A 24,602-nucleotide genomic window follows, 5' to 3' on the forward strand; every position below is an offset into this window, starting at 1 on the left:
TTCTTTAATGACTTTTAATATTTTATGCCCGTGGTGAAAAATCAAAATGAACAAATCATTTAGCTGTCAATTGAAAACATCTTGTTATTTTCTGCTATAAAACTACTGGTGTGTCCACCTGAAAGAGCTGTGTTGAGACGCTCAAAGACCCTCAGGGGAAACCAACAGAAGGAGGGGATGGAAACATACTGAATCCTCTGGCTTGTATAAAAATAATAATTATCACTGATCTAAGCTCTTAACTATGGGCTTAAGAGCCAGGCCATTTCCCATACATTTTGCTTTATTGTGTCCTCATAAGACCTGTAGGAGATAGTGGTTAAGGGAGGTCAGATCTTTTGCTTGCACATGGAGGAGCCACGGAGTTTGATCCTAGGCAGTCTGTCTCCACCTTCAGCCACTTTATCACTAAGAGCTGTTGCCTACTCCAATGTAAAGAGAGAGACTGAAAGGAAAGCAAGCACAATTCTAAGTCATACTTCCTTTCTTACGAGAATCATTTGTGTCAGACAAAGGTACAGCCTCCATTTCTATTCTCAGGAGTTTCTATTGGGTAAGTCCTCAATGACTCCTGCTTGTCCATGGAGATGGTCTCTGGTAACCACATTTTCACCATGTTATCTCTAGGCTCTAACCAGAGCGCAATCCATAAATTGTCTGTCTTTGCACATACATCCATTACTTTAGGGCAAAAGCCCACTTATAAATGCTCATATACTGGTCCACGGTGCAGATCCAGGCCAACATGGATACATTCTATGCCAGCTTCCTGGATAAAAGGTGAAAAGTAGCCACTCTCTATTTGCCAGCACAATTACAGGCAATTTTCTCCATGTGCCTATTGAAAGTAGATTTACCCTACAAACGCTGACCGACTGAATATGCTCAGCTGACACCATTAGTACACAAAAGCACTTTGAGGCTCTCTGTTACACAGAAACCTACTGGTATAATATTTCCAGGAGTCAGGGGGAGGGAGCCCTCACAAGAGAATTCCAGCAGGACAAAGCAGGATCCCTAGAGAGAGCCCAATGCTGTTGGAGTTTCACTGAAATAAAGCAAGTCTTCCCCCTACCCCTCTCTGCTGGGAAACACGAATGGGGGGGAGGGGGAACTACAGAAACAGATTCCGTGAACTCAGTCATGGGGATTGGTCTGAAGGAAATGACATTGGGCTTAAAGGAAATCCATTTCGATTTAAAATTAAAATGAAAAACAAATGTGTAAACAGGGAGGACTTAAGCAAAAAAGAAATGAATAAAAAGAGGTAAATCCTAACAAGAAAGGTAAATGGTATGAGGAAAACTACTTGGGTATTACTGCACCCCATTGTGCTCTCTGTCTCTTGGTCCTGTCCCTCAAGGGACAACTCTATGGTGTCTGTTCACTTACTTTCTCTGGAATCGGACCACAGGATCAGCCAGCAGGTCAGTGACGTCAAGCTTTCTCCCCTTCTCGATGACATCTCGATGTTTGCGAACAAACAGCCACCCGATATGGGAGAAGAAGAAGCCCCGGCGGGCATTGTGAGGGTCAGCGTCAGTCTCTGAGTACTTGTGGTGGACTCGGTGGTCCCTGGCCCACTCGAAAATGTCATTCTGCAGAGAGAACACAGACCGTAAGTAAAGAGACAAAGCACCCTGGTGCCTTCTTGAAAGCTTCTCAGCCTCCCTCTATACCACATCCACCCCCTATCCTCACCACTGACTTCCACTTTGCTCCCACAATCAACCCACAATCTCTCAAGTTCAATCCTTGGGGTTGGTTTGGAGTGGTTGCCATGAAAACAAGAGGAAATCCTTACTTTGTAGGGATCTTTGGGATGTGCCTTCTGCAGGAGGTTTGGGCTTGTGGGGTGAATGAGGGGAAACCTGAAAGTTCTGGTGGAGGCAACTGAAGTCTCCCGGGAGATCACTCATGTTAAGAAAAGACAGATCCAGTCTCAAGATGAAGTAGTGGTTGTCAGAGAGGAGGGGCAACCTCCAGTATGAAAGAAGGTTGGGGCTTGGCCTGAATCGCTCCAATCTCTCTCTCTCATGCTTCCATGGCCTTCCTGTCTGACTTACAGAGAGCAGGAAGCCAGTAAGTAAAAACCCAATGAGCTACTTCACCAAATCTCTGCAAAATACCAAGACACAAATGATACTGTTTGAGGACTGCTCCAGCAGTGTGTCACAGGAAGGGAGGTGGGGTGGCTTTGGCTCCCCAAGGAGTCTGAGGTACTTGGCCTGGCTGTAGAAGCAGAAGTGTCTAAGGGACAGGCAGTACTTACTGGAATCCCAAGAGAGACTCTGGTGGCCAAGGAAGGAGAAGCATTGTCTAGCAGATTCTGCCAAACCCACAGGGAGGGTGGGGCTTGGGTATACGGTGGGGGAGGGGGACCCATCCTACCACCGTCTCATGATGGGAGATTGAAGGAAGGTGTCAAGAGACTGGAGGTCCTGGGTGAGCTATCCAGGACAAGAGCCAATGGCATTGAGGAGGGTATTGTTTTTTGTTTGTTTGTTTGTTTTTTTGAGGAGGGTATTGTTAAGGAGACCTCATCTACAGTCACGGGCCGGTGAGATCTCGAGACTTGTAGTTTATACTCAGGTACGTTTTTCTCTGATACTGCTTTCAAAGCTTTGAGCAGGCAAATCACACTGAGAAGTAGGGCTTTTGATAGGAAAAATAATCTGAAAATAAAAATAAATATATATAGTACATAAGCCCTTTTAAATCAAAAGGTCATAGTGTTTTATCCTATACTACTCAGAACTTAGTCATATTTTCACTAGCAAATCTGCCATTTCACAGATATTGGCTTCATCCTGCTGATGAGAAGAAAGGGAATGGTTTTATTCTCAAAATTCTAAGTTTCCTTTTTTTTTTTTTTTAAGTTTTACTTATTTATTCATGAGAGACACGGAGAGAGGCAGAGACACAGGTAGAGGAAGAAGCAGGCTCCCTGTGGGGAGTCCGAGGTGGGACTGGATCCTGGGACTCCAGGATCACGAACTGAGCCAAAGGCAGACGCTTAACTAGTGAGCTACCCAGGTGTCCCCTAACAGTTTCTTTAATCAAAAGGAGGTTCGTTGAGTTTTTGGTTTCTTGGACTCATCCAATGCTGCTAGAAGGCTCCTCAACCTTGTTGATCCAATAGCACCCTGAAAACTTCTCAATCTGCTTCTCCCTCGGGTAATAGGACAGACAGAAGGGAGGTAGACAGACCTCATGAGTTACATGCTCAGCTTTGAATATCAAAGGAAAAAAGAGGTTCTTGGTAGTCTGTACAAGGCAAAAATTATATCCTGGCTTACAGAGATAAGAAAGAAGTCTTTAGATTTTACTAGAGTATTTAAACATGGTGGGTTGGAAAGAATGGAACTATTTATTAGTCATGATCACAGAATCTGGAATTAGAAAGGAATTTCAAACATCAGTCAAAGACCACTACAGCCCAAGGAATAATTTATTCCTTTTGCATTCGCTTATTGCCATGCCCACATGAACACAGCAAGGAAGGCGGATACTCTGTGCCCAGTTCACAGAAGGCAAAATGAAGTCTTACAAGACTTACTCAAGTTTGCTTGGTTGGTCAAAACAGTAATGGAAAAAAAAAAAATGATGTTCCTTGAGTTCCTAGTTCACTCTCTTCTTAACAAAGTATTTCCCTCCTTCTCCAAATTTAGAGGGAGGTCTTTTACAGAAAACTCTCATTTTCCTTGTTAAATGTATATTGGTTCCTTATCACAATGCAATTTTTTAAGAACCCTAAGTAGAGAGTTCCAAGGGACTGGAAACATTTGGGATAAGTCCTCAATGACTCCTCACACAGTCCTCAATGTTCTCACACAGTTCGGCATAACAGAATCACCACAAAAGTAGGACAATGAAGACAGATTGGAACAAAGATGTTTGTTTGCTTTAATCCTTCTTGCCTGGATACCTTCCCAACAGAAGCCACTTATACTACAACAGTGAGATGAAGTGAGGGTTTGGGTCACTTCCCAATTGGTCAAGCAAGTAATTGAGCCCCAAATACTTTAAGATGTATTTTTTCAAAATCTTCTGTTATAGTTTTTTATTTATTTGTTTGTTTGTTTATTTATTTATGATTTTATTTATTTATTCATAGACACAGAGAGAGAGGCTGAGACACAGGCAGAGGGAGAAGCAGGCTCCATGCAGGGACCCCGACGTGGGACTCGGGTCTCCAGGATCACAGCCCAGGATGCAGGCGGCGCCAAACCGCTGCGCCACCGGGACTGCCCCCTTGTTTTTATTTTTAATGCGAAAGCTGATTCCAATGAAAAAGTGACTCAAAGAACAAGAGGTAAACCAACAACAGGGAGAAGGGAGCAAGATTCACATGCTTATGCAAGGGCCTTTTCCTTCCTACTTATCTGATTTTGCATCTATCCTGGAGTGATTGGGAGTGGGAGCCAACCAGGAACGGCATATGTCTTTGATGAAAAGCTGTGTGTACCTAGGGTGTGTTTGGTACAGTCAATATGTGTGCAAGGGCGAGTGGAGGGCTGACCAGGAGGGTGAGGTGGCTGAGCAAACTTCAGGAGGTGGGGAGTGAGAGGGAACAGCCCCAGCAATCTCCTGCTAATCTCTTTTCCCCGCAGTGTTCCCAAAGTGCTGACTCCTCTTGTCTGGAACGCTGTGCACTGCTCCATCATCCTCGCTTCACAGGAAAGAAAAAACAAAATCAAGGCATAGAGAGATGGCAAACTTCTATCAATGAACTGACCCTCTTAAGTATGTGGATTCTCTATGGTCTGTGCGCCGTGTGCACAGTTTGGTAGGGGCATGATATTAAACTCAGCAGCAATTTCTGAAGCCTAAATACCTACATGTTCTAACAAATCAGTTGACAAATGATTCCATTTGCGACTCAGAGTTTATGCCTAACTTCTGGGAGATCACAGTCTCAATGCATAACCCCATCACCTTCAAAAGTGGACACTCACCTTTATCGAGTTTATTGATCATCCCTGGCAAAGAATTGGAGTGGTGAAAAGTGCTACATTAGGTCTAAAAGCCCAGGGTCGAACTGAGGCACAGGCAGCTTTGGGGAGTGGGAGAAGAGGCAGAGGAAGAGAGCAAACCAGGAGTATACAGCTCAGGTGGTAGGTTTTATTTTATCAGGAGCCAGACCATGTCCTACTCCATGCTGTCCAAGAGAAATATAACGTGAGCACATATGTGATGAAAACTTTCCTGGTAGCCACATTAAAAAAAGTGAGAAGAAATAAGTAAAATTAATTTTAATAATATATCTTACTTATTAACATGTTCAAAATATCATTTCAATATATGATTAACATAAAATTATTAACGAGGCATTTCACATTATTTTTTGGTACCAACTCTTTGAAATTGTGTGTGTCTTTTACACTTGTAGCATACTTCAATTCAGACTAGCCACATTTCAAGTGCTCAGTAGCCACGTGTGATTAGCGGCTACCATATTGAACAGTGCAGGTCCAACTCGTGGCTTGTCCACTCCTCTATATGTGTGTTATCAAAAGTCTAAAAAACGCCAGCGTTAGAAAATAAGAAAAAATTTAAAAATTTCATGTTGCTAATTGATTAGAATGGCAAATTGTCACAAACATGTGAAGGGCAATGGGCTGGGCATACCTAAAGCATTAAAATCATGCCTATCCTTCAATGTAGCAATCTGCTTTCTAGAATTTATTTTAACAAAATCATCATGGTTGTGTGCAAAGACTTAACCACAGAGATGCTCATTGCATTGAAAACTGGAAAAACCCTGAATTTCCACATAACAGGATTTCATTGAGTATCTTGTGATATATTGACTGAATACTATTCGTGTGTGTGTGTGTGTGTATATGACAGAAAGTTTCTGGGGAGAGAAATACTAAGAAAAAAGTCTTAGGGTTACCTTAGGGGAGTGAGATTGGGAAAGAGGAGATGAGGAGAACCATCTTTACATTTTACCTCATACTCAGAAATTTTTAACAAAAGCATCTATTGGTTTTGAATTAAAAAACAAATAACAAAAGGATATTGTTATCCTGACATAGAGTGATGAAAGGGAAAGTAGTTAAGAGAAAAGTAGTTTTCACAATAATAAATATAATTTTTGTAAAAATGTGTGTGTAAGCATAGGAAAAATAAAGGAAGTAAGTTAGCCAACCTGTTTAGAGTGATTCTCTCTGGGAAGCAAGATGGTGGGGGATTTTTTAATTTTTTCTTTTAGTTTGCCTGCATTTTTTACATTTTTATAATAAACAAGTTTGTCTTTTATAATATGGGGTAAACAGATTTTAAAAACATTTCTATACTCCTGAAGTGAAACCACTCAGCTTCTGCCATCAGCCCCCTGTTAGGAGAAGCTCCACTAGAGTCAGATTCATCTAGTACTCCAGTCAGTTCCACATCTTTCCATCACTCTTCTTCTCTTTGTTCTTAGTAACACTCAACCAATCACACATCAACTAGTGCTACAGTGCCTTTGCTGAAATGCACCCTGTGTGTCATACCTTTAATACTTCACTCTCCATCATAGATAACATCCCTAAACAGGGCCCTGCTGAGACTGTGGAAATTGAAATTGATCGTGTGGTGATTTTTCTCCATAAGCACAGCCTTTGAGTATTATCTGGGACTTTAGCAAAGGTAATCAATCTCAAAAGCTCCATTGAAGCAGATTATGAAGCAACGGGCTCCATCAGGACTACTTTCCCCTAACTTCCTTTTATGTTCAAAGTAAATTCTTGAATCTAGTCCTCTAAAATGGTGATAGAGGAATCTGTCTTTTGAGGCTCACATAATTTCCACTGGTTAGTAAGATGAAGGCTAAATGTAAACAGCATTTAGCTTGTTCTACTCAACAGATCTGAGGCCAGAATCACTGATCAGCTTTCCCCCAGCCTAGCTGCATGCAAGCTGATGTGTGCTTCTGACCAGACAACACCACTGTGGTTGTACCGTCTCCTAGTTCAGTTCAATTGTGTCACTGACTTAATATTTCAAAAGGGGAAATTTACCAGGTGGCCTCAAAACATAGCCAAAGGGAATTCCACTTGTGTTCATAACACATCTTTGTTTCTCGTCAGTAGTGAAAAGACAAATTGGGATCAACACATCAGCTCCAACAGGCAGGTTATAGAGGAGAGAGAGAGAGAAAGAGAGAGAGAGACAGAGAGAGAGAAAGACAAAGTGTGTGTGTGTGTGTGTGTGTGTGTGTGTGTGTGTGTGTCTTGTGAATGAATGACATCTTGTCTGGAAAAAGAGTCATTCTATCAAGAGGGTCAAAGAGAACACTCCTGCCTCCATTCTTTAGGGACCATAAAGCTCATTTGAAATTGACTTTATTTCGGTCTCTGGGGTCTGAATTCAATCTTCTCAAGTTCAGATGCCAACATTGTACTTTTCAAACAGTGAAAAACATTCAGTGCTTTCCCCATTGTTGATACTGGGTCAGCACTGATATCCTTCCAGATAACATTGATGATCTGTAAGAAGAGCTCAGAAAGTCCCCAAGAAGGGCCTGGCAGAAATCTATACCACCTGGAAAATTGTAGCTTCCAGAGGACAAGTTCCCACCTGCTGTGTAGCCTTCATTTGGCACTCGGCTGGGGGAGGTTTTATAAGCTGGGCAAGTGTGAAAAGCCAACTTGTTTGCTGACAAAACTTAAAGTTTGCAAAGAAGGAAAGGGGCATTTTGTATTTTCTTTTATTACTCCATTGTTTAGCTCTCTTACGATGAGAAACACATTTTTAACACACATTTAAAAAATGGCTTGGGTAGTCAAGCTTGGTAGACAAGTTGGCCTCCTGTGAATCTTTTCAACTTGGCTTTTGGGAGTTTTTTGAGTAAGTCATGTTCTAGTTTCCTGAGCTGTATGTCCTTCACTCGATGAGTCCAAATTTCAGAGAAGAAAGGCCTAGAAAACAATGACAGCCCAGCAGCAAAGGGCATACCTTGTTCCCAGATTTTGCTTTTTAAATATCACTCCCCATTAAAAGGAGTCAAGACTCTGATGAAATGGCAGGTGTCAGGATTAGGGCAGGAAAAGTACAAGAGAAATGTGATATATTTTGTTGTTGTACCAGAAAGTAAAGAATTGCTCAAAAATAATGGGGATGTGTCAAAAAAGGACACAGTAGTCTATTTGTGGTGCCTCAGTGGGAGGCACTGAACAAACCCGGAAAAATAATTTGGGGCATTAAGACAAATAACAGTAATGGATTTAAAATGATGTAATAAAATAAGAGTACATGAGCCCATAATAAATAAGTAAATAAATGTAGGGGTGGAAAATAATGAGTGAGAAATCACTGTTTTGCAGGTGCCATGACAATAATTGATTCTAGCAAGAATTGCCCATGTATGCTGAAACTGTTGGGCAAAAGGTTAATGAAGGAAAAATATTTACATAGGCTCTTAGTATCTCAGCATAAACTGCTTATTATTACAAAAGGAAAAATGGTCATCTCGTGGGAGAAACTGAGTAAACACCACTTTAAGTGATCAAAGTTCATACCACCTATAATGGTATTGGACAAAGTGATATCATTAGACAAAGTAATATCATGTGCATCTTATTTGATGCTCAGGACACAAGATCATTAATGTAGCATTTCTGACAAAAATGTACAGAATATAGGTATGAGAAAACATGAGCAAACCAAAATGGGGACATTCTACAAAATAACTGGATTGTGCATTTCAAAAATGCTGAAGTCCTAAAATCAAGGGAAGACCAAGGAGATATTCCAGATGGTAGGAGGCCAAAGGGGCATCACAACTCATTGTAAGGCAGGATCTTGAATTGGTTCTTGGGCTAAGATCCTAGATATAGCATTTTATCAACATTAAATCCTCTGATTTTGGTCCATTTTCTATGTTCTTATAAAATGTCTTTGTGGGATCCCTGGGTGGCTCAGCAGCTTAGGGCCTGCCTGCCTTTGGCCCAGGGCATGAACCTGGAGTCCCTGGGATCCAGTCAAGCATCAGGCTCCCTGTGTGAAGCCTGCTTCTCCCTCTGCCTGTGTCTCTGCCTCTCTCTCTCTCTCTCTCCCTGTCTCTCATGAATAAACAAATAAAATCTTACAAAAAAAAAAGTCTTTGCTATTAGGAACTACATAGTGAAGTATTGAGGGATGAAAAGGCATGATGTTTTTAACTTAGTCTCAAATGATTCAGAAAAACTAACACAGAAGAATGTATATTCATGCATATGGAAAGAGAAAGAACAATAAAGCAAATGAGGCAATATGTCAACCATTAGTGAATCTGGGTGAAGGGTAAACAGGATTCCTCATGGTATTTTTGCAAGTGTTCTGTAAGTCCAAAATTATTTCACAATAAAACGTTAAAACTAAAAAAAATTTTTTTCAAGGGAAGCTTTCTATAAAAATCTCCAATTTTCCCCTTCTACTCCATTTCTACCCTGCCATTCTTGCTCAAGTTGTTGCCAGTCTGCCTGACTCCTGTTAACAGCCTCTTACTCCTCCTGCCTCCAGTCCTTAACCCCTGTGCAATACATCTGGTACACTGCGACCATCCTTCCCGGATTCATATTCCCCAAATACCTACCTTGCTCATTATCCAACAATCTCTTCCTACTACTTTTCTCATCAAGTCTAAACATTTCTTCTTCTTGACAATCAAAGAGTTTCAACTGGTCTGATAATCCTTATCTTTCCCACTTTGTTTATTCTTTTTTTTTATAAGATTTTATTTATTCATGAGAGACACAGAGAGGCAGAGACACAGGCAAAAGGAGAAGCAGGCTCCTCACAAGGAGCCCGAGGCAGGACTTGATCCCAGACCCCGGGATCACGCCCTGAACTGAAGGCAGATGCTCAACGGCTGAGCCTCCCAGGCATCCCTTTGTTTATTCTTTAATGTGACAAATATTTACTGACTGTTGGTATGTGCTAAGAGATAAGGAATAGGACAACCAAGGCTCTGTCCTCAAGGAATATATGTTGTATGGAGAAGACAAACATAAAGTTAATGGAGTCAAAGAAATAAAATCATTTCAGACTGAGATTAGTGTTTTGAAGTAAATACATATGGGGAATAACAAGGGGACGCTCAGCAAGGACTTTCTAATCAGGTAATCTTCAGGCTGGGAAGAGCTGGGGGCAGGGGAAGAAGTGAAACATCTGGAGTAGAGGGGAGGACTGGGCACAGTCCGGGAACCAGACCAGTGTGTTGCGGGTGCAGCAGTAAGGCAAGAGTGAAGTCTGAGAGGTATTACGGCGTAATGAAGAATGTATCTGGTCTTTGTCCCTGGTGGTTCCTGGCACAGAACTTCAAAAACCCTTGGAATTTCCTGAGTGATAAGAGTCTCTTTATTATGCTAGTGGCATAACAGTGGTGGGCCCCCTATATAGCTTCCGCATCAGGCTGGTCACCAAAAAGACCCACTTCGCCAGGGGAGGGGAACTAGACACTGAGTTCAGTCCTGGGGCCAGTACAGACTCTGGACACAGACTTGGAGGAGTTTTTTGGCTGACCAATGCATGATGTGCAGGGCAGGTGGCACACCTTGATTCTACCGGGAGAGGGCACAGAAGCTTTGCCTGAGGGATCCTCAGACCTCGCCCTATGTGTCTCTTCCATTTGGTTGGTCCTGATTTTATAATCAGAATCTTTATAATCAGATATCCTTTATAATTAAAACTGCAATAGGAAGTACAATACTTTTTTGAGTTCTGTCTAGTGAATTCTCAAACCTGAGGGAATTGTGTGATTTTGGAGCCAGTAGGTCAGAGGTAAAAGGGGCCTGGAGATCCTATTTGTGGCTGGGACCTAAAGTGATGGCAGTCATGTGGAAGGTTGAGGCTCGACCTTGTGGGATTCAACACCAACTCAGGTGATTAGTGTCACAACTGTAGTGAAATATGCTTGGGGTGGAAGCAGAGCATTGGGATGCAAAAGCCTGATCACTCAGGGCCTTTGAGGCCAGAGTAACAAGCCTAGATTTCATTCCAAATGCAATGCTAAACCACTGAAAGATTCTTTCTTTCTCACTGGAGAGTGGTTTAATTTTCAATAAATTCTGTCTGGCTGCAGTATGGCAAGGGGCAGGTGCTGAAGGAGGAAGACCAGTTTATAAGGCATCTGCAGTATAGGCAAGACATGGTGGTGGCTTGGACCAGAGGGTGGCACAGATGAGAGGCGTGCAGATGCAGGATGCAAGTGGAACTTGAAGATGTTAGCTAAAAGACTGGAGTGAGGGATGATTAGGGAAATAGAGAAATCCTGAATGATGCCCAGATTTCTGGCACCATTAGGGGGAGATGAAAGACTCGCAGGTTTGGTTTTGGCACATTGATTCTGAGAGGCCTAAGAGACATCCAGTGAGAGATATCGTGCAGGTAGCTGGGTTTACAACATGCGAGAGCAGACTGCAGTCCGTTTCCTTCGTTAATCAGACTAATTTTCAACTATGCAGGGACCCCATACAATATGCCTTGATTATTCCTCTCTGTCCACCTCTGCTCTCGTGTTTCTCCTACCTTCCCCCTTCTTCCTCGCCTCTGCAAATCCTTCTCACCCTTCAAGTTCCAGCTCAAAACTCCCTTCTGCATTAGGTTTTTTGTTTTTGTTTATTTTAGATTTTATTTATTTATTCATGAAAAGCACACACACACACACACAGAGAGAGAGAGAGGCAGAGACACAAGCAGAGGCAGAAACAGGTATGTCCATGCAGGGAGCCCAATGTGGGACTCGATCCCAGGTCTTCAGGATCACGCCCTGGGCTGAAGGTGGTGCTAAACCGCTGAGCCACCCAGGCTGCCCTGCATTAGGTTTAATCCTAGTCATATTCACATTTCAAGCCATAGGAGTCAGTATGAAGCTTTCAAGCAATTTAACTCCCTGTGGTCTTGTAAGAGTTCCCCTTTATTATATAGAAGTCTAGCCAGCTCTATCAGATTGCAAACACCTCTGACAAGGGCCATTTCTTATACATCTCTTATATTCTTCACAAGCACGTAGGGGTTTATGCACCTTTAAATTAAAAAGGAATTAACTAGGGGATGCCTAGGTGGCTAAGTGGTTGAGCGTCTGCCTTTGGCTCAGGCCATGATATCAGGGTCCTGGGTTAGAGTCCCACATCTGGCTCCCCACAGGGAGTCTGCTTCTCCCTCTGCCTATGTCTCTATCTTTCTCTGTGTCTCTCATGAATAAATAAATAAATAATCTTAAAAAAATGAAAAGGAACTAACTAGAGATTTACACAAAAAGCCACAGAAGAGTCAATAGTAGAAAATGATCACATGTGTCTGTCTTCTAAAAGAGTTTTTAAAAGTAAGGCTAGAAATTTCTTCTGGCAAATGAAACCATAAATTTTGCTATTAATTAAAATTGTTGATTTGATGGCTCTTGTAGCCTTTATAACTTCAAAGCTTTATAAAAGATGTAAAACAGCATCCCTGAAACACTCCTGTAACAAGAGCTCTGATTGGCGCTAGTAGGAATATGATAGGATGATTGAAAGCCTGAACTTTGATAAATAAGGACAAGAGATGAAAATAGCTTCATATCTAATGAAAGGCGGGGGCAGGGAGGGAAGCTAATGGAAGGCCCCAGTGGATCTGTGAGATCTATTTTTATTTAGCACCTTCATTAATGACTGGGAGCAAGGGTACACATTATGTTAATAACGTTTTTTGGTTGTTACCAAATTAGGAGGTGCTGCAGACATCACTGAAGACAGAGAAATAACACAGATGGATCTAAAGAGGTTGGAAATATGAATAGAAATTATCACAATGAGATTTGATTTAGGAAAAATGCAAATGAAGGCAGCTGGGAAAGAAATCATCCAAAATGCAAAATAATCAGTGGGTTGGGAAACCTAGAAAGCAACAACATGAAATGTCTGGCAGGAGAGTAGTGAGAATAAAGAGTAAAGAGTGACAACTCAGTGCTAGCTTAGCCCAAATAGTCAGTAGCAGGTCTGGGAAGAAACAGCTTGTCAAGGAGTTACATTTTGACACAATGTCCTTGGACATCTATACACAGTTTTGGAGACAATGTGGGGAATAAACAAAAATCAGCTCAGACATTTGAGCCTTTGTTTCTTCAGTTTAAAACAAGGGATTAGACTCTGCTTCTGAGGCCCCCTGATGTCAACCCTCTGGCAGGTTCTAAGAGAGGAATTGAGTGGTGGCAGAGAAATGCCTGGCTACCGCGAGGTGCCCAGTCTGGATGCCTCATCCCAGGATCTTCCTTGTGAAAAGTAAGCTGAATGAAACAGCTTGAAAATATATGTCAGAATTGGTTCTGTATGGACAGCCCTGCGTGTGGAATTCATCATAAACAAGTGTTGGAGCACCTGGGTGGCTCAGTCGGTTAAGCATCTGCCTTCAGCTCAGGTCATGATCCCAGGGTTTCGGGATGGAGCCTCACGTTGGGCTCCCTGCTTACCAAGCAGTCTGCTTCTCCCTCTCCCTCTGCCTGTCACCCAATTCATGCTTGCCTGCTCGCTCGCTCTCAGATGAATAAATAAAATCTTAAAAAAAAGAAAAAGTTCTGCCAATAGAGATGTGAAGCCAAATGAACATATAAAATCGGATAGCAGAAAGTTTCCAGAACACTCAGTGAGATGCATAGGAGTGGTGGCTGCCCAAGCTGAGCCCAGCAACATGCTCCATGCTCCTTCCTGCTCCCCTACACCAGCCTCGGCCCTCTCACTGGCTGTAGAAAATGGTGAAGGAAACCACTTACTGTGATGTTTTTGAGGGTCAAATCCAATGCCACCCAGGAAGAATTGAAAAAGGCTTACAGGAAACTGGCCTTCATTGAAGTACCACCCTGGAGGATTTAGCCCCTGACTTTGGCCCAGGGCCTGATCCTGGAGACCCGGGATCGAGTCCCACGTCCGGCTCCCTGTGTGGAGCCTGCTTCTCCCTCTGCCTGTGTCTCTGCCTCTCTCTCTCTCTCTCTCTCTCTCTATGTTTATCATGAATAAATAAATAAAATCTTAAAAAAAAAAAAGAAGTACCACCCTGATAAGAATCCAAATGAGGGAGAGAAGTTTCAACAGATTTCTAAGCTTACGAAGTGCTCTCTGATACAAAGAAAAGGGAATTATATGACAAAAGAGGAGAACAGGCAATTAAAGAAAGTGGAGCTGGTGGTGGTTTTGGCTCCCCCACAGACATCTTTGATATGTTCTTTGGATGAGGAGGAAGGTTGCAGAAAGAAAGGGGAGGTAAAAATGTTGTGCATCAGCTCTCGGTAACCTTAGAAGATCTATAGAATGGTGCAAAAAGAAAACCAGCTTGCAAAAGAATGTATTTACGATAAATGTGAAGGCCGAGGTAGTAAGAAAAGGGTAGTTGAATGTTGTCCCAATTGTCGAGGTACTGGAATGCAAATAAGAATTCATCAGATTAAAAAAAAAAAAAGAATTCATCAGATAGAACCTGGAATGGATCAGCAATTCAACCTGTGTGCATGGAGTGTCAGGGCCAGAGGGAACAGATCAGTCCTAAAGATAGATGTAAAAGCTGCAACAGAAGGAAGATAGCTCAAGAGAAGAAGATTCTAGAAGTGCATAATGACAAAGGCACGAAAGATAGCCAGAAGATAACATTCCATGGTGAAGGAGACCAAGAACCAGAACTGGGACCAGGAGATATTATTATTGTTCTAGATCAGAAGGACCATGCTGTGGGAATGTGAACTGGTGCAGCCACTCTGGAAAATTGTGTGAAGGTTCCTCAAAGAGTTAAAAATAGACCTGCCCTACGACCCAGCAATTGCACTACTGGGGATTTACCCCAAAGATACAGATGCAGTGAAAAGCCGAGACACCTGCACCCCGATGTTTATAGCAGCAATGTCCACAACAGCCAAACTGTGGAAGGAGACTTGATGTCTTTCCAAAGATGAATGGATGTAGAAGATGTGGTCTGTACATACATGGGATATTACTCAGCCATTAGAAAGGACGAATACCCACATGCTTCGACGTGGGTGGAACTGGAGGGTATTGTGTTGAGTGAAGTAAGTCAATCGGAGAAGGACAAACATTATATGGTTTCATTCATACAGGGAATATAAAAAATAGTGAAAGGAATTATAGGGAAAAGGAGAGAAAATGAGTGGGAAAAACCAGAGAGAGAGAGAGACAAAACATGAGAGACTCCTAACTCTGGGAAACGAACAAGGGGTAGTAGAAGGGGAGGTGGGCAAGGGGTTGGGGTGACTGGGTGACGGGCATTGAAGGAGGCACCTGACGAGATGAGCACTGGGTGTTATACTGTATGTTGGCAAATCGAACTCCAATAAAAAAAATATACAAAAAAAAGCTATTTAAAAAAAAAAGTTAAAAAAATTAATAGTTCACTTTCACTACGTTAGGACATCAGAAAGATCACAGGATTTTTTTTTTTTGTTTTTTGTTTTTTTTTTTTTTGTTTATGATAGTCACACAGAGAGAGAGAGGGGGGCAGAGACACAGGCAGAAGGAGAAGCAGGCTCCATGCACCGGGAGCCTGATGTGGGATTCGATGCCGGGTCTCCAGGATCGCGCCCTGGGCCAAAGGCAGGCGCTAAACCGCTGCGCCACCCAGGGATCCCAGATCACAGGATGTTAAAGCTGGACTCCTCTCCAGTGTGCTCCCTGTATCTGCAACACTAACTACATTACTATGGGTGACAGCATGCTAAGTGGAAAAACTATCTACTGTATTTTGAATCAAATCTATCTGAGCTGCAATCCAGACAACCCATTCATGGCCAATTTGTCTTTGCTCATGTTATATAAATTCTCTGAGCCTCAATATTTTCCTTTGCAAAACTGAAACAATAAAACTTACTTTGCAAAGCTTAAAAGAAAAAAAAAGGGACCATGCTGTTTTTACTCGATGAGGAGAACACTTTTTCATGTATATGGACATCCAGCTGGTTGAAGCCCTGTGAGGCTTTCAAAAGCCAATATTGACTCTTGACAACCGAACTCTTGACACTCTTGACAACCAAACCATCATCATCACCTCTCATCCAGGTCAGACTGTCAAGCATGAGGATATCAAGTGTGTGCTAAAGAAAGGCATGCCAATTGATCACAGACCATATGAGAAGGGTTGCCTAATCATTGAATTTAAGGTAAACTTCCCTGAGAATGGCTTTTTCTCTCCTGATAAACTTTCTTTGCTGGAAAAACTCCTACCTGTGAGGAAGGAAGTAGAAGAGACTAATGAAATGGACCAGCTGGAACTGGTGGACTTTGATCCCAATCAGCAAAGATGGCACCATGATAATGGGGAAGCATATGAGGATGATGAACATCATCCTAGGGGTGATGTTTGGTGTCAGACCTCTTAATGGGGCCAGTGAATAACACTGCTGGCATTTTATATGCAGTAGTGAAGTACTGACGGACTTAATCATAGCTCACTACTGGCTATTGTTTCTGTTTTAATATTCAACTATAGTAGTATTTTAAGAGTTAAGCGAAGAATAAACTCAGATTAAGAAAAAAACCTGATAGCTATATGTTCACAAAAGTACCCTCTACTCTACCAAGTATTTCTTTGAATAAACACTCTCTGTGTGCTTTTAAAGTATTTATGTTTTTGTTTACAAAGGCTTGATCACCTCGCAATGCTTAGGAAAAGCCCATTGTACAGAGGGTGAAATCTGCATGAAGAGTCTCTGCTCTGTCTGGGGTTGGGTAACCCGAGAGGCAGGCGGCCCTCCGGATTGCGCGCCCATCCACAGGGGGACACCCCTTGCTCCGACGAGTACATTTTCATTCCCTCGAGGTGTGTTTTCATGGGTGGTTTTCCTCGTCTCCCCAGCTCTCACTGACCTAGATCCACAACAAGGAAGGAGGCGAGGCATCTTAGCATCTTAGCTGGAGCCTGCACAGAGAGCCCCCCAAGGTCAAGGATTCTGGAGCCTGAAGTAAGCATTCTGATGTTTCTCCTACCTGACTGCCACCGCGCCGCTAGTGCCCGAGGTGTAGGCGAGGGCCCCCCCTCACAGGCAAGTCTCTCTCCTTGACGTGCACATGCACACAGAGCCAGCCTCGGGCGGGGGCTGGTCTGTGATCCCGAATCTGGCACAATACCTCCAGCGTCTCATGACTGTGGTCTGAGGCTTCATTGTGTCCCTGAGATGTATGAGGCCGTACTGCTGCCCCAACTACCATTCTGCCTTGCCATGGCATGTAGGCAATACCCAGACTCGGTGCTATGTCTAACAGAGCCCTGCACTGAGGTGGCGCCTGTCCCCCTCTCTGTAATCTCTTCTACAGCCACCCCCCTCACCCACATGGACCAGCCGCACTGGCCACCTTTCTCTTCCTTGAACACACCATATCTGTTCCTATCTTCAGCTCCTCCTTCCATCTGGATTGCTCTTCCTCTCTCTGGTCTCTCCCCCAGGGCTCAGCTCTAGGGTCAGCTCCTGGGGGAGGGCTTCTCCAGCATCCTCTTGGAAGCAGCCACTTCCCTGGCACCCTGGCACATGGCTGTGTTTAAATGCTTCACATGCTTTTCTCTCTCTGAGTAACTTTGTCCATTCATTTGCTTACTTGTTGATTTGCTCTCCCTCCTACTGAAATATATATTCTATGAGGACAGGGACTGGTGTGTCATGTTCTTCAATGCCTGCTGAATGGAAGGATAAATAGACACTTTGATCCTGCTAGAGGCTCCGAAGCATTGCAGTAAGAGGGTGACCTCTTGAGTCAGCTGCCTGCACTTAAATTCCCCATTGGTGACTTCAGCCTGTATGTCCTTGGACAGGTTACACAGCCTCTTTTCTTTCCATTCTCTCACCTGTCAGAGGAGGAATATAACAGTATCTACCTTTCAGGGGTAGTGTCAGAGGACTATGTAAAGTACTTAGTGAAGTGCTTGGTATGTAGTTATCACTAGATGATTGTTTTGTTTTGTTGTAGTAATTATATAGCTGCCAACGTTTATGGCCCATGACCATGTGATTTACTTGACATATTTATATGTAAAGTTTGCTCCATTTGCAAATCACAGTGTAGCTTCCACTTTCTGGTCTGACATATAAAGAGCTTGAAACTAATCAATCACTCTCCTTACAACAACAACAAAAGGCTAAACGAACTGAAAACAAGGGACTCTTAGATCCATCAGAGAACTGAGGTCACAGGGCAAACTGCTGCACCAGAACTAGAGAGAAAAATGGGCAGTTATAGAGGAGTACGGCCTACCAAAAGCAGAAGCCCAGAGCAGAAGCCCACAGCTAGAGCCCGGATGCGTAGGTACACTTTAAACTGTAATCGATGAATTGCTGAATGTGGGCACGCCTGAAGGTTAAAGACGACAGGGGTCCAGGACCACAGGGCCTCAACTTTCACCTACCAGGTTCCCAGTATGAACAGCTGAGAAAAAAACCTCTGTTCTCCCAGTAGGTGGAAGAGAAAAGTAATGATTCTGAAATACACAGAGCTCTCTGTTCTCTTTCCAAGATCAGTCTTCAAGAGAAACTACTTTATCAGCTCCTAATCAACCAAGGTTTTAGCAAAGCCTAAGTGCCCCAGGGAAGGGAAATACCTCAGGCTCACAAACTGAGACCTAATTACAAGGCTATAGAAAGCCCCTCACATCTCCATATCAATAGTGCTCCTGTATAATGACAGAATTTCAAAGGAAAGAACTAAAAGCCTTCAATGTCATTTAAGAAAAAAAAATCTCTAGGAAGACTCAAAGATAAGGGGAGAGAGAAAAAACAAGGACACTAGAGGAAAGTTAAGCCCTTGACACCATAGCTACAGCAGACGGTAAGCACACAGCCTAATTCCTAACCAGATAAACACAAAACCTCATACTAAAGCCCTCTTTCCTCAGTTCCTTTTACCCAGGACATCGTGTCCAGCTTTCGACAAAAGATTACAAAGTATGCTAAAAAGGCAGAAAATGCCATCTAAGAAGAAAAAGCAAGCATCAGAACTAGATGCGGATATGGCAGTGATGTTGGAATTATCAGACTGAAAATGTAAAACAACTGCTATGGGTATGCTATGAGCTTTAAAAGAAAAAATGGACAACATGCAAGAACAGATGGATAATATAAGTGGAAATGGCAACTCAAAGAAAAGATGAAAGAAAAATGCTAGAAATCAGAAAAGCTGTAACAAATGAAGAATGCCTTTGTTGGGTTCACCAGTAGGACTGGACATGGCTAAGGAAAGAAACAGTGATCTTGAAGATATATAAATAGCAACTTCCCAAACTGAAATGCAAAAAGAAGACATGGAGAGTTAAAAACAGCAGGGGCCCAGGACCAGAGATAGAACAGTGTCTTGAGGAACCATAGGACTATTACAACAGGTGTAACAAATGTTTAACTGGAATAGCAGAAAAAGAAATAGAGAGAAAAGAAAAAACAAATAGCAGTAGAAATATTTGAAGTAATAATGGCTGGAATTTTTCCAAAATTAATTACAGACACCAAACCACAGATCTGGGAAGCCCAGAGAGCATCAAGCAGGGTAAATCACACACACAAAAATCTCTACTTACACATATCATATTCAAACTGCAGAGACCCAAAGGCAAAGAGAAAATAATGAAAGAACCCAGAGGGGCAAGGTAAGAAATCCTTATAAAGGAGCAACATGCAAGTAAGAAGAAAATGAAGTAAATTATTTAATGTGCTGAAAGAAAACTCTCAAAACCTAGAATTCCACACCCAACAAAGTTATTTACCAAAAGTGAAAGAGAAATAAAGACTCTCAGAAAAACAAAAACTAAAGGAAATTTGTTACCAATAGACTTGCCTTGCAAGAAATGATAGTTTTTTAGAGAGAAGGAAAATGGGAATTGTTAGAAACCCAGGTCTACATAAAGAAAGAAGAGCTTTAGAGAATGAATAAATGAAAGTAAAATAAAACCTTCAATTTTTATTCTTTTTTTTTTAAAGACTTTATTTATTTGAGAGAGAATGCTAGCATGCGCATGCATGAACTGTGGGGGGAGAAGGAGAAGAGAGGCAGAGGCAGAGAATCTCAAGCAGACTCTGCATGGAGCAGGGAGCCTGACCCAGTCCTCAATCTCTCATCCCTGAGATCATAACCTGAGCCAAAACCAAGAGTCAGACACTTAACAGACTGAGTCACCCAGGTGCCCCCTTCAATTTTTCTTATTCTTAATCCATCTAACAGGTGGTAGTTTGTTTGAAATAATAATAGCAACAATGTATTTGATCACAGCTTAATGACAGGGATGTCCCTTAATGGCAGGGAGGAGGAATTGGGAATGCTCTGTTACAAGGTTGCTGTAGTACTGGGAAGTGCTATAATGTTATTTGAAAGTGGATTTGGATTAGTTCTAAATGTATATTACAAACTCTAGAGCAAGCACTACACACTTGTAAAGAAGTATAGTTGATATGCTAAAAGGGGAGAGAAAATAGAATCATGTAAATGAGCAGTTAAAACCAGGGAAGACAAAAAAGGTACAAAGAACAAAGCCAATGAATAGCAAACAGAAACACGGTGGATATTAATCCAACTACATCAGTAATCATTTTAAGTGTAAATAGTTTAAACACACCAATTAAAAGACAGGATGTCGGGGATCCCTGGGTGGCTCAGTGGTTTAGTGCCTGCCTTCAGCTCAGAGCGTGATCGTGGAGACCCGGGATCGAGTCTCACGTTGGGCTCCCTGCATGGAGCCTGCTTTTCCCATAGCTTGTGTCTCTGCCTCTCTCCCTTTCTCTCTCTCTCTGTGTCTCTAATGAATAAATAAATACAATCTTAAAAATAAAAAATAAAAGACAGGATGTCACAGTGGATTAAAACAAAACAAAACAAAAACAAAAACAAGAGCCAACTATGAGCTATTCACTGATCACATTGTTGGCCATCACCCAAGAACATCCATGGGTGAGCCTAAGGCTCCCTGGCCTGAGGGTCAGGAGACAGGATGCGGTCTGGTCTATCCACCCACCAGCTGTGTGACCTTTCACAAGTCACTGACATTCTCTGGGCCTCTCTTTACCCTTCTTCTTGCCCTTTATTGCAAAATAAGAGGATTTAGACCAAATCCCTTAACCTCTCTTCCAGTTCAAAATACAAAGCCTCTGTACTAGGATCTGATGAGAAATCTGGGCAGGCAGAGAGGAAATTGCAGCATCTATCAGGTGCTTTTGGACTGAGTTCATGAGAGACCTACCTGTAGCCAGAAGGGGTGTGTGCATGAGTATGAAAACACAAACCCAAAGTCTGGGCTTGCAAAAACTGAACTCTTGGAGACTACTGGATGGCAGGAATATCTCACTTGGGTCTATATTTGACTAGCAGAAAATGATAAGGAATTTGCAAATCATATTTAGGCTGAATTGTATCCTACTGATCAGGAAGGAGAATGGGCCAGAGAGGAACTCAGGGAGTCTCTGCTGAATATAAGGGACAGAGGATTACCAGAGCCCCTTGTCTTGCATTCCTGGCCCATCGTCATCTTTTCAGACTAAACTTCCACCTTTCCCACTATTACCCCTGCCCCATGTACATACATCCTTTGCAGAAGAAACAGAAGAGAGAATTTCAAATGTTTAAGTTCCTGTGTTAAGTAAATTGTTCTTGAAGATCTCATTCAGCTTCTAGCAAAAGCCCTGCTCATCTTCAAATACAGAACCATGGCATTGACTGTCCATTTTGGCCAGAGGCATGACCACTCTGATCGAAGAAAGCACAGGAGAATCCTTGAAATTATCTTTAAAAACCCACGAGGACACCAAAGGGAAACTAAATCAATGACTCTGCATTAAATCAAGGTTGCAGGTCAGCACCCTAGATGGACAGCACATTTTTACTTTCCCAGGTTGTTCTCTCCCCAGGGTTAAGTGGTCGGGATCGACTGTATTCTGTCCCACTGACACAGATATGCACTGTATGGAAGCTGGCCCAATGCTAATCTTACATACTTCCCATCTAGTTCTCCTTTTACTTTTTCTTCTCCTTCTTCTTCTCCTTCTCCTTCTCTCCTCCTCCTCCTCCTCCTCCTCCTCCTCCTCCTCCTCCTCCTTCTTCTTCTTCTTCTTCTTCTTCTTCTTCTTTTTAAGATTTTATTTATTTATTTGACACAGAGAGAGAACACAAGCAGGGGCAGAGAGAGAAGGAGAAGCAGGCTCCCCGCCCAGCAGAAAGTCTGATATGGGACACTACCCCAGGACCCTGGGATCATGATCTGAGCCAAAGCAGATGCCTAACCAACTGAGCCACCTGGGGTCTCGAACCTCTCACCTAGTTCTAAGTGACACTGTTATAAACCTCAGACCCATGAAGTACTGACATTTCTAATGGAAAACTGTAAGAATTTTAATATTCCACTAGATGGAAGGCTGTATGAAGGCAAGGATCGTGACTATGTTTGCTAATCATTATGTCCACTGTGCCTAACTCAGTGCTTGGCATAGAGTAGGTGCTCTGTAAACATTTGTTAAATGAATGAAAAAAATTCCAGCATACATGTGGGCCTGGACAAAGTATGCATCATTCAAATTTGTTGATTTCTAAAAATACTTTTTAAAATAATTCATTCATTTCTCATTTTTTTTAACAAGCTGTCATTGAGTAAGCCTTCTACATGATAGGGACCAAAACACAAAAATGAATGAGACAGTATGCTGATTCTCATAAAGAAGAAGGGGACCAGTATTTACCGAGTATAGCTATAAGTTGGGCACTTTTTATTCATGATATCATCCTTCTAGCAATCCTGTGAGGTAAATATTACTTTCCCCCACCCCCCCGCCTTTGCATATAAGGGAAGAGAGGCTTGCACAAAGACCCACATCTGGCAAATGGCAAAGCCAAGAATTTATTCCAGGACCTGGGTACTTCCCTCTGTGATGTACTATCTCCCCAGAGTAAAGTTAAAATCACAGTGTGATGTTCTGCTATGAACAGATGTGCTATGATGTTCTGCTATGATACTATGTTAAGGAAACTTAGCTTATCAGAAATTGAGTTGTAAATAAATAGTTTCATGGGGAAAAGAGAAGAATTTTATGTTCTCAATTGCAAGTTACTTATGTGGGGAAAAAATTTAATAATAGAGGTGCTTTAAAACCACATCAAAAGTGAGTACTTGAAGGCTAGAAATAAAAAATTGCTCAAACAAAACACATGAAAATTACCAAGTTAAGTCCTAAATAGCATTCTAGACCCAAGTCAAAAGAGTTTCTAAATTATCATTATCATAACTCATTGTTGTGATAAACAAAGCACAGAATTGAACTAAGATGGTTGAAGTCAAAATAAACCATGCTCTCACTTGTACTACCAACGGTGAAGAAAAGAACATACAACCAAGAAGCTGCCAGCTACTCTTTCGTGCACAATAGCTTTTTCCCTAGAACCTTGGTACTAATTCCCAACTGTGCTTGAATTATAACCAGTAGATACCCATTATATGAACTGTGTTCCCTGAGCAATCTATTGTGTTACAGCCCATGTGCCTCATAAAGGCTCAAACTGCGGGAGGAAAACAGGGAAATAATCCTTAGACATAAGAAAAACTTGAGGAAACACTCAGGGTCAGGCCATCTTGTAGGGGTGGGAGGCCCCCTGCAGAGGTGGCCACGTGACTTGCACATCTGAAGGTCACAGACAGGCTCTGGGGTTGCCTGCTTCCCTGGACCCTGAAGCAGTTTTGAGAATTGCCATCTCTTCCCAATGGGTGAAAATGCATGGGGCCCAGAATTATCTGCATTCATGTCTCAGCAGAAACTTTGAAAGTAAGTTGTTCCCACCCACCTTACCTGGATCAGATGAGGAACTAGGAAAACAGAAATCCATAATTAACTCAAACTCCAGCAGCTCAGAAAGTCCCAAAGGTGGCGGGGAGTGATCTACTATTGGAATAGTCCTAATGGATTTGGCCCAATCCTAGCGCAGCAATGATCCTCTGTTACGCTTTTAGAGTTCCCTGCAATTTTCAATGATTTTATAACGACTCTGGGAGAGAAGTCATATTCTGATTTTTACAGATGAAGAAACTGGAAATGAGGAAGTAATTCACAGCAGCCAGCAATCATCAGAGTGAGACTCAAATCCTGTCTTCCAGCATCATATTTTTTTTGAGTTTAAAATATTTTGTATTTAAAATTTCATTCATATATGCATTATACTCGAGCCAACACTATTGTGTGCTAATGGAGTTTTAGGAATGAGGATATAAAGGTGAACAAACCAAATGCTTACATAATAATATAACATCAAGTAGAGCTAATGATCCAGGACCATATTCAATAGACCTCTCTCTACCACAAACTTATAGGGTGACCTCAGGGATGTTTTCTAGGAGCAGTGGCTTTAGAGTCATACCTACACTTGCCTATCCTGGATGTATCACTTTTAGCCATATAATCTGTCAAGTTCTTTAATGTCATTAAACTTTGGTCCCCCACCTGTAAAACGAGGACATATATAACACCAAGTTCATGGGGTTACGTGAGGGTCAAATGCAATGTGCAGAGAGCATGCTCAGCACAGAACTTGGACCCGGTTAGAGCCGGACAAATGTGGAGGGTTTCAGGGCATGGGCTTTGGGTGGAGGTATCTCCTTCATCCTAAGTGGTTTAGTATTCCTAAGGATGCAAAGCCCCGATGGGACATTTT

At 42.2% G+C, this 24,602-nt stretch overlaps 1 protein-coding gene and 1 long non-coding RNA gene across 2 annotated transcripts in view; one reads left to right on the plus strand and one right to left on the minus strand.

Moving 5' to 3' along the window:
* The window catches only part of SCD5 (stearoyl-CoA desaturase 5), a 151,734-nt gene that overhangs the window by 36,504 nt on the left and 90,628 nt on the right, over positions 1 to 24,602 (minus strand). The window contains exon 3 of the mRNA XM_077882733.1: positions 1,393 to 1,598. Within this exon, the coding sequence (XP_077738859.1) occupies positions 1,393 to 1,598 (206 nt within the window). The remainder of the gene's footprint in view (positions 1 to 1,392; positions 1,599 to 24,602) is intronic.
* Positions 3,168 to 6,153, plus strand: LOC144304230 (uncharacterized). Its single transcript, XR_013371170.1, has 3 exons — positions 3,168 to 3,572; positions 4,118 to 4,315; positions 4,614 to 6,153. It is a non-coding gene; the product is annotated as an uncharacterized LOC144304230 (long non-coding RNA).

Source organism: Canis aureus, chromosome 33, assembly GCF_053574225.1.
Source record: "Canis aureus isolate CA01 chromosome 33, VMU_Caureus_v.1.0, whole genome shotgun sequence".
Lineage (NCBI taxonomy): Eukaryota > Metazoa > Chordata > Mammalia > Carnivora > Canidae > Canis > Canis aureus.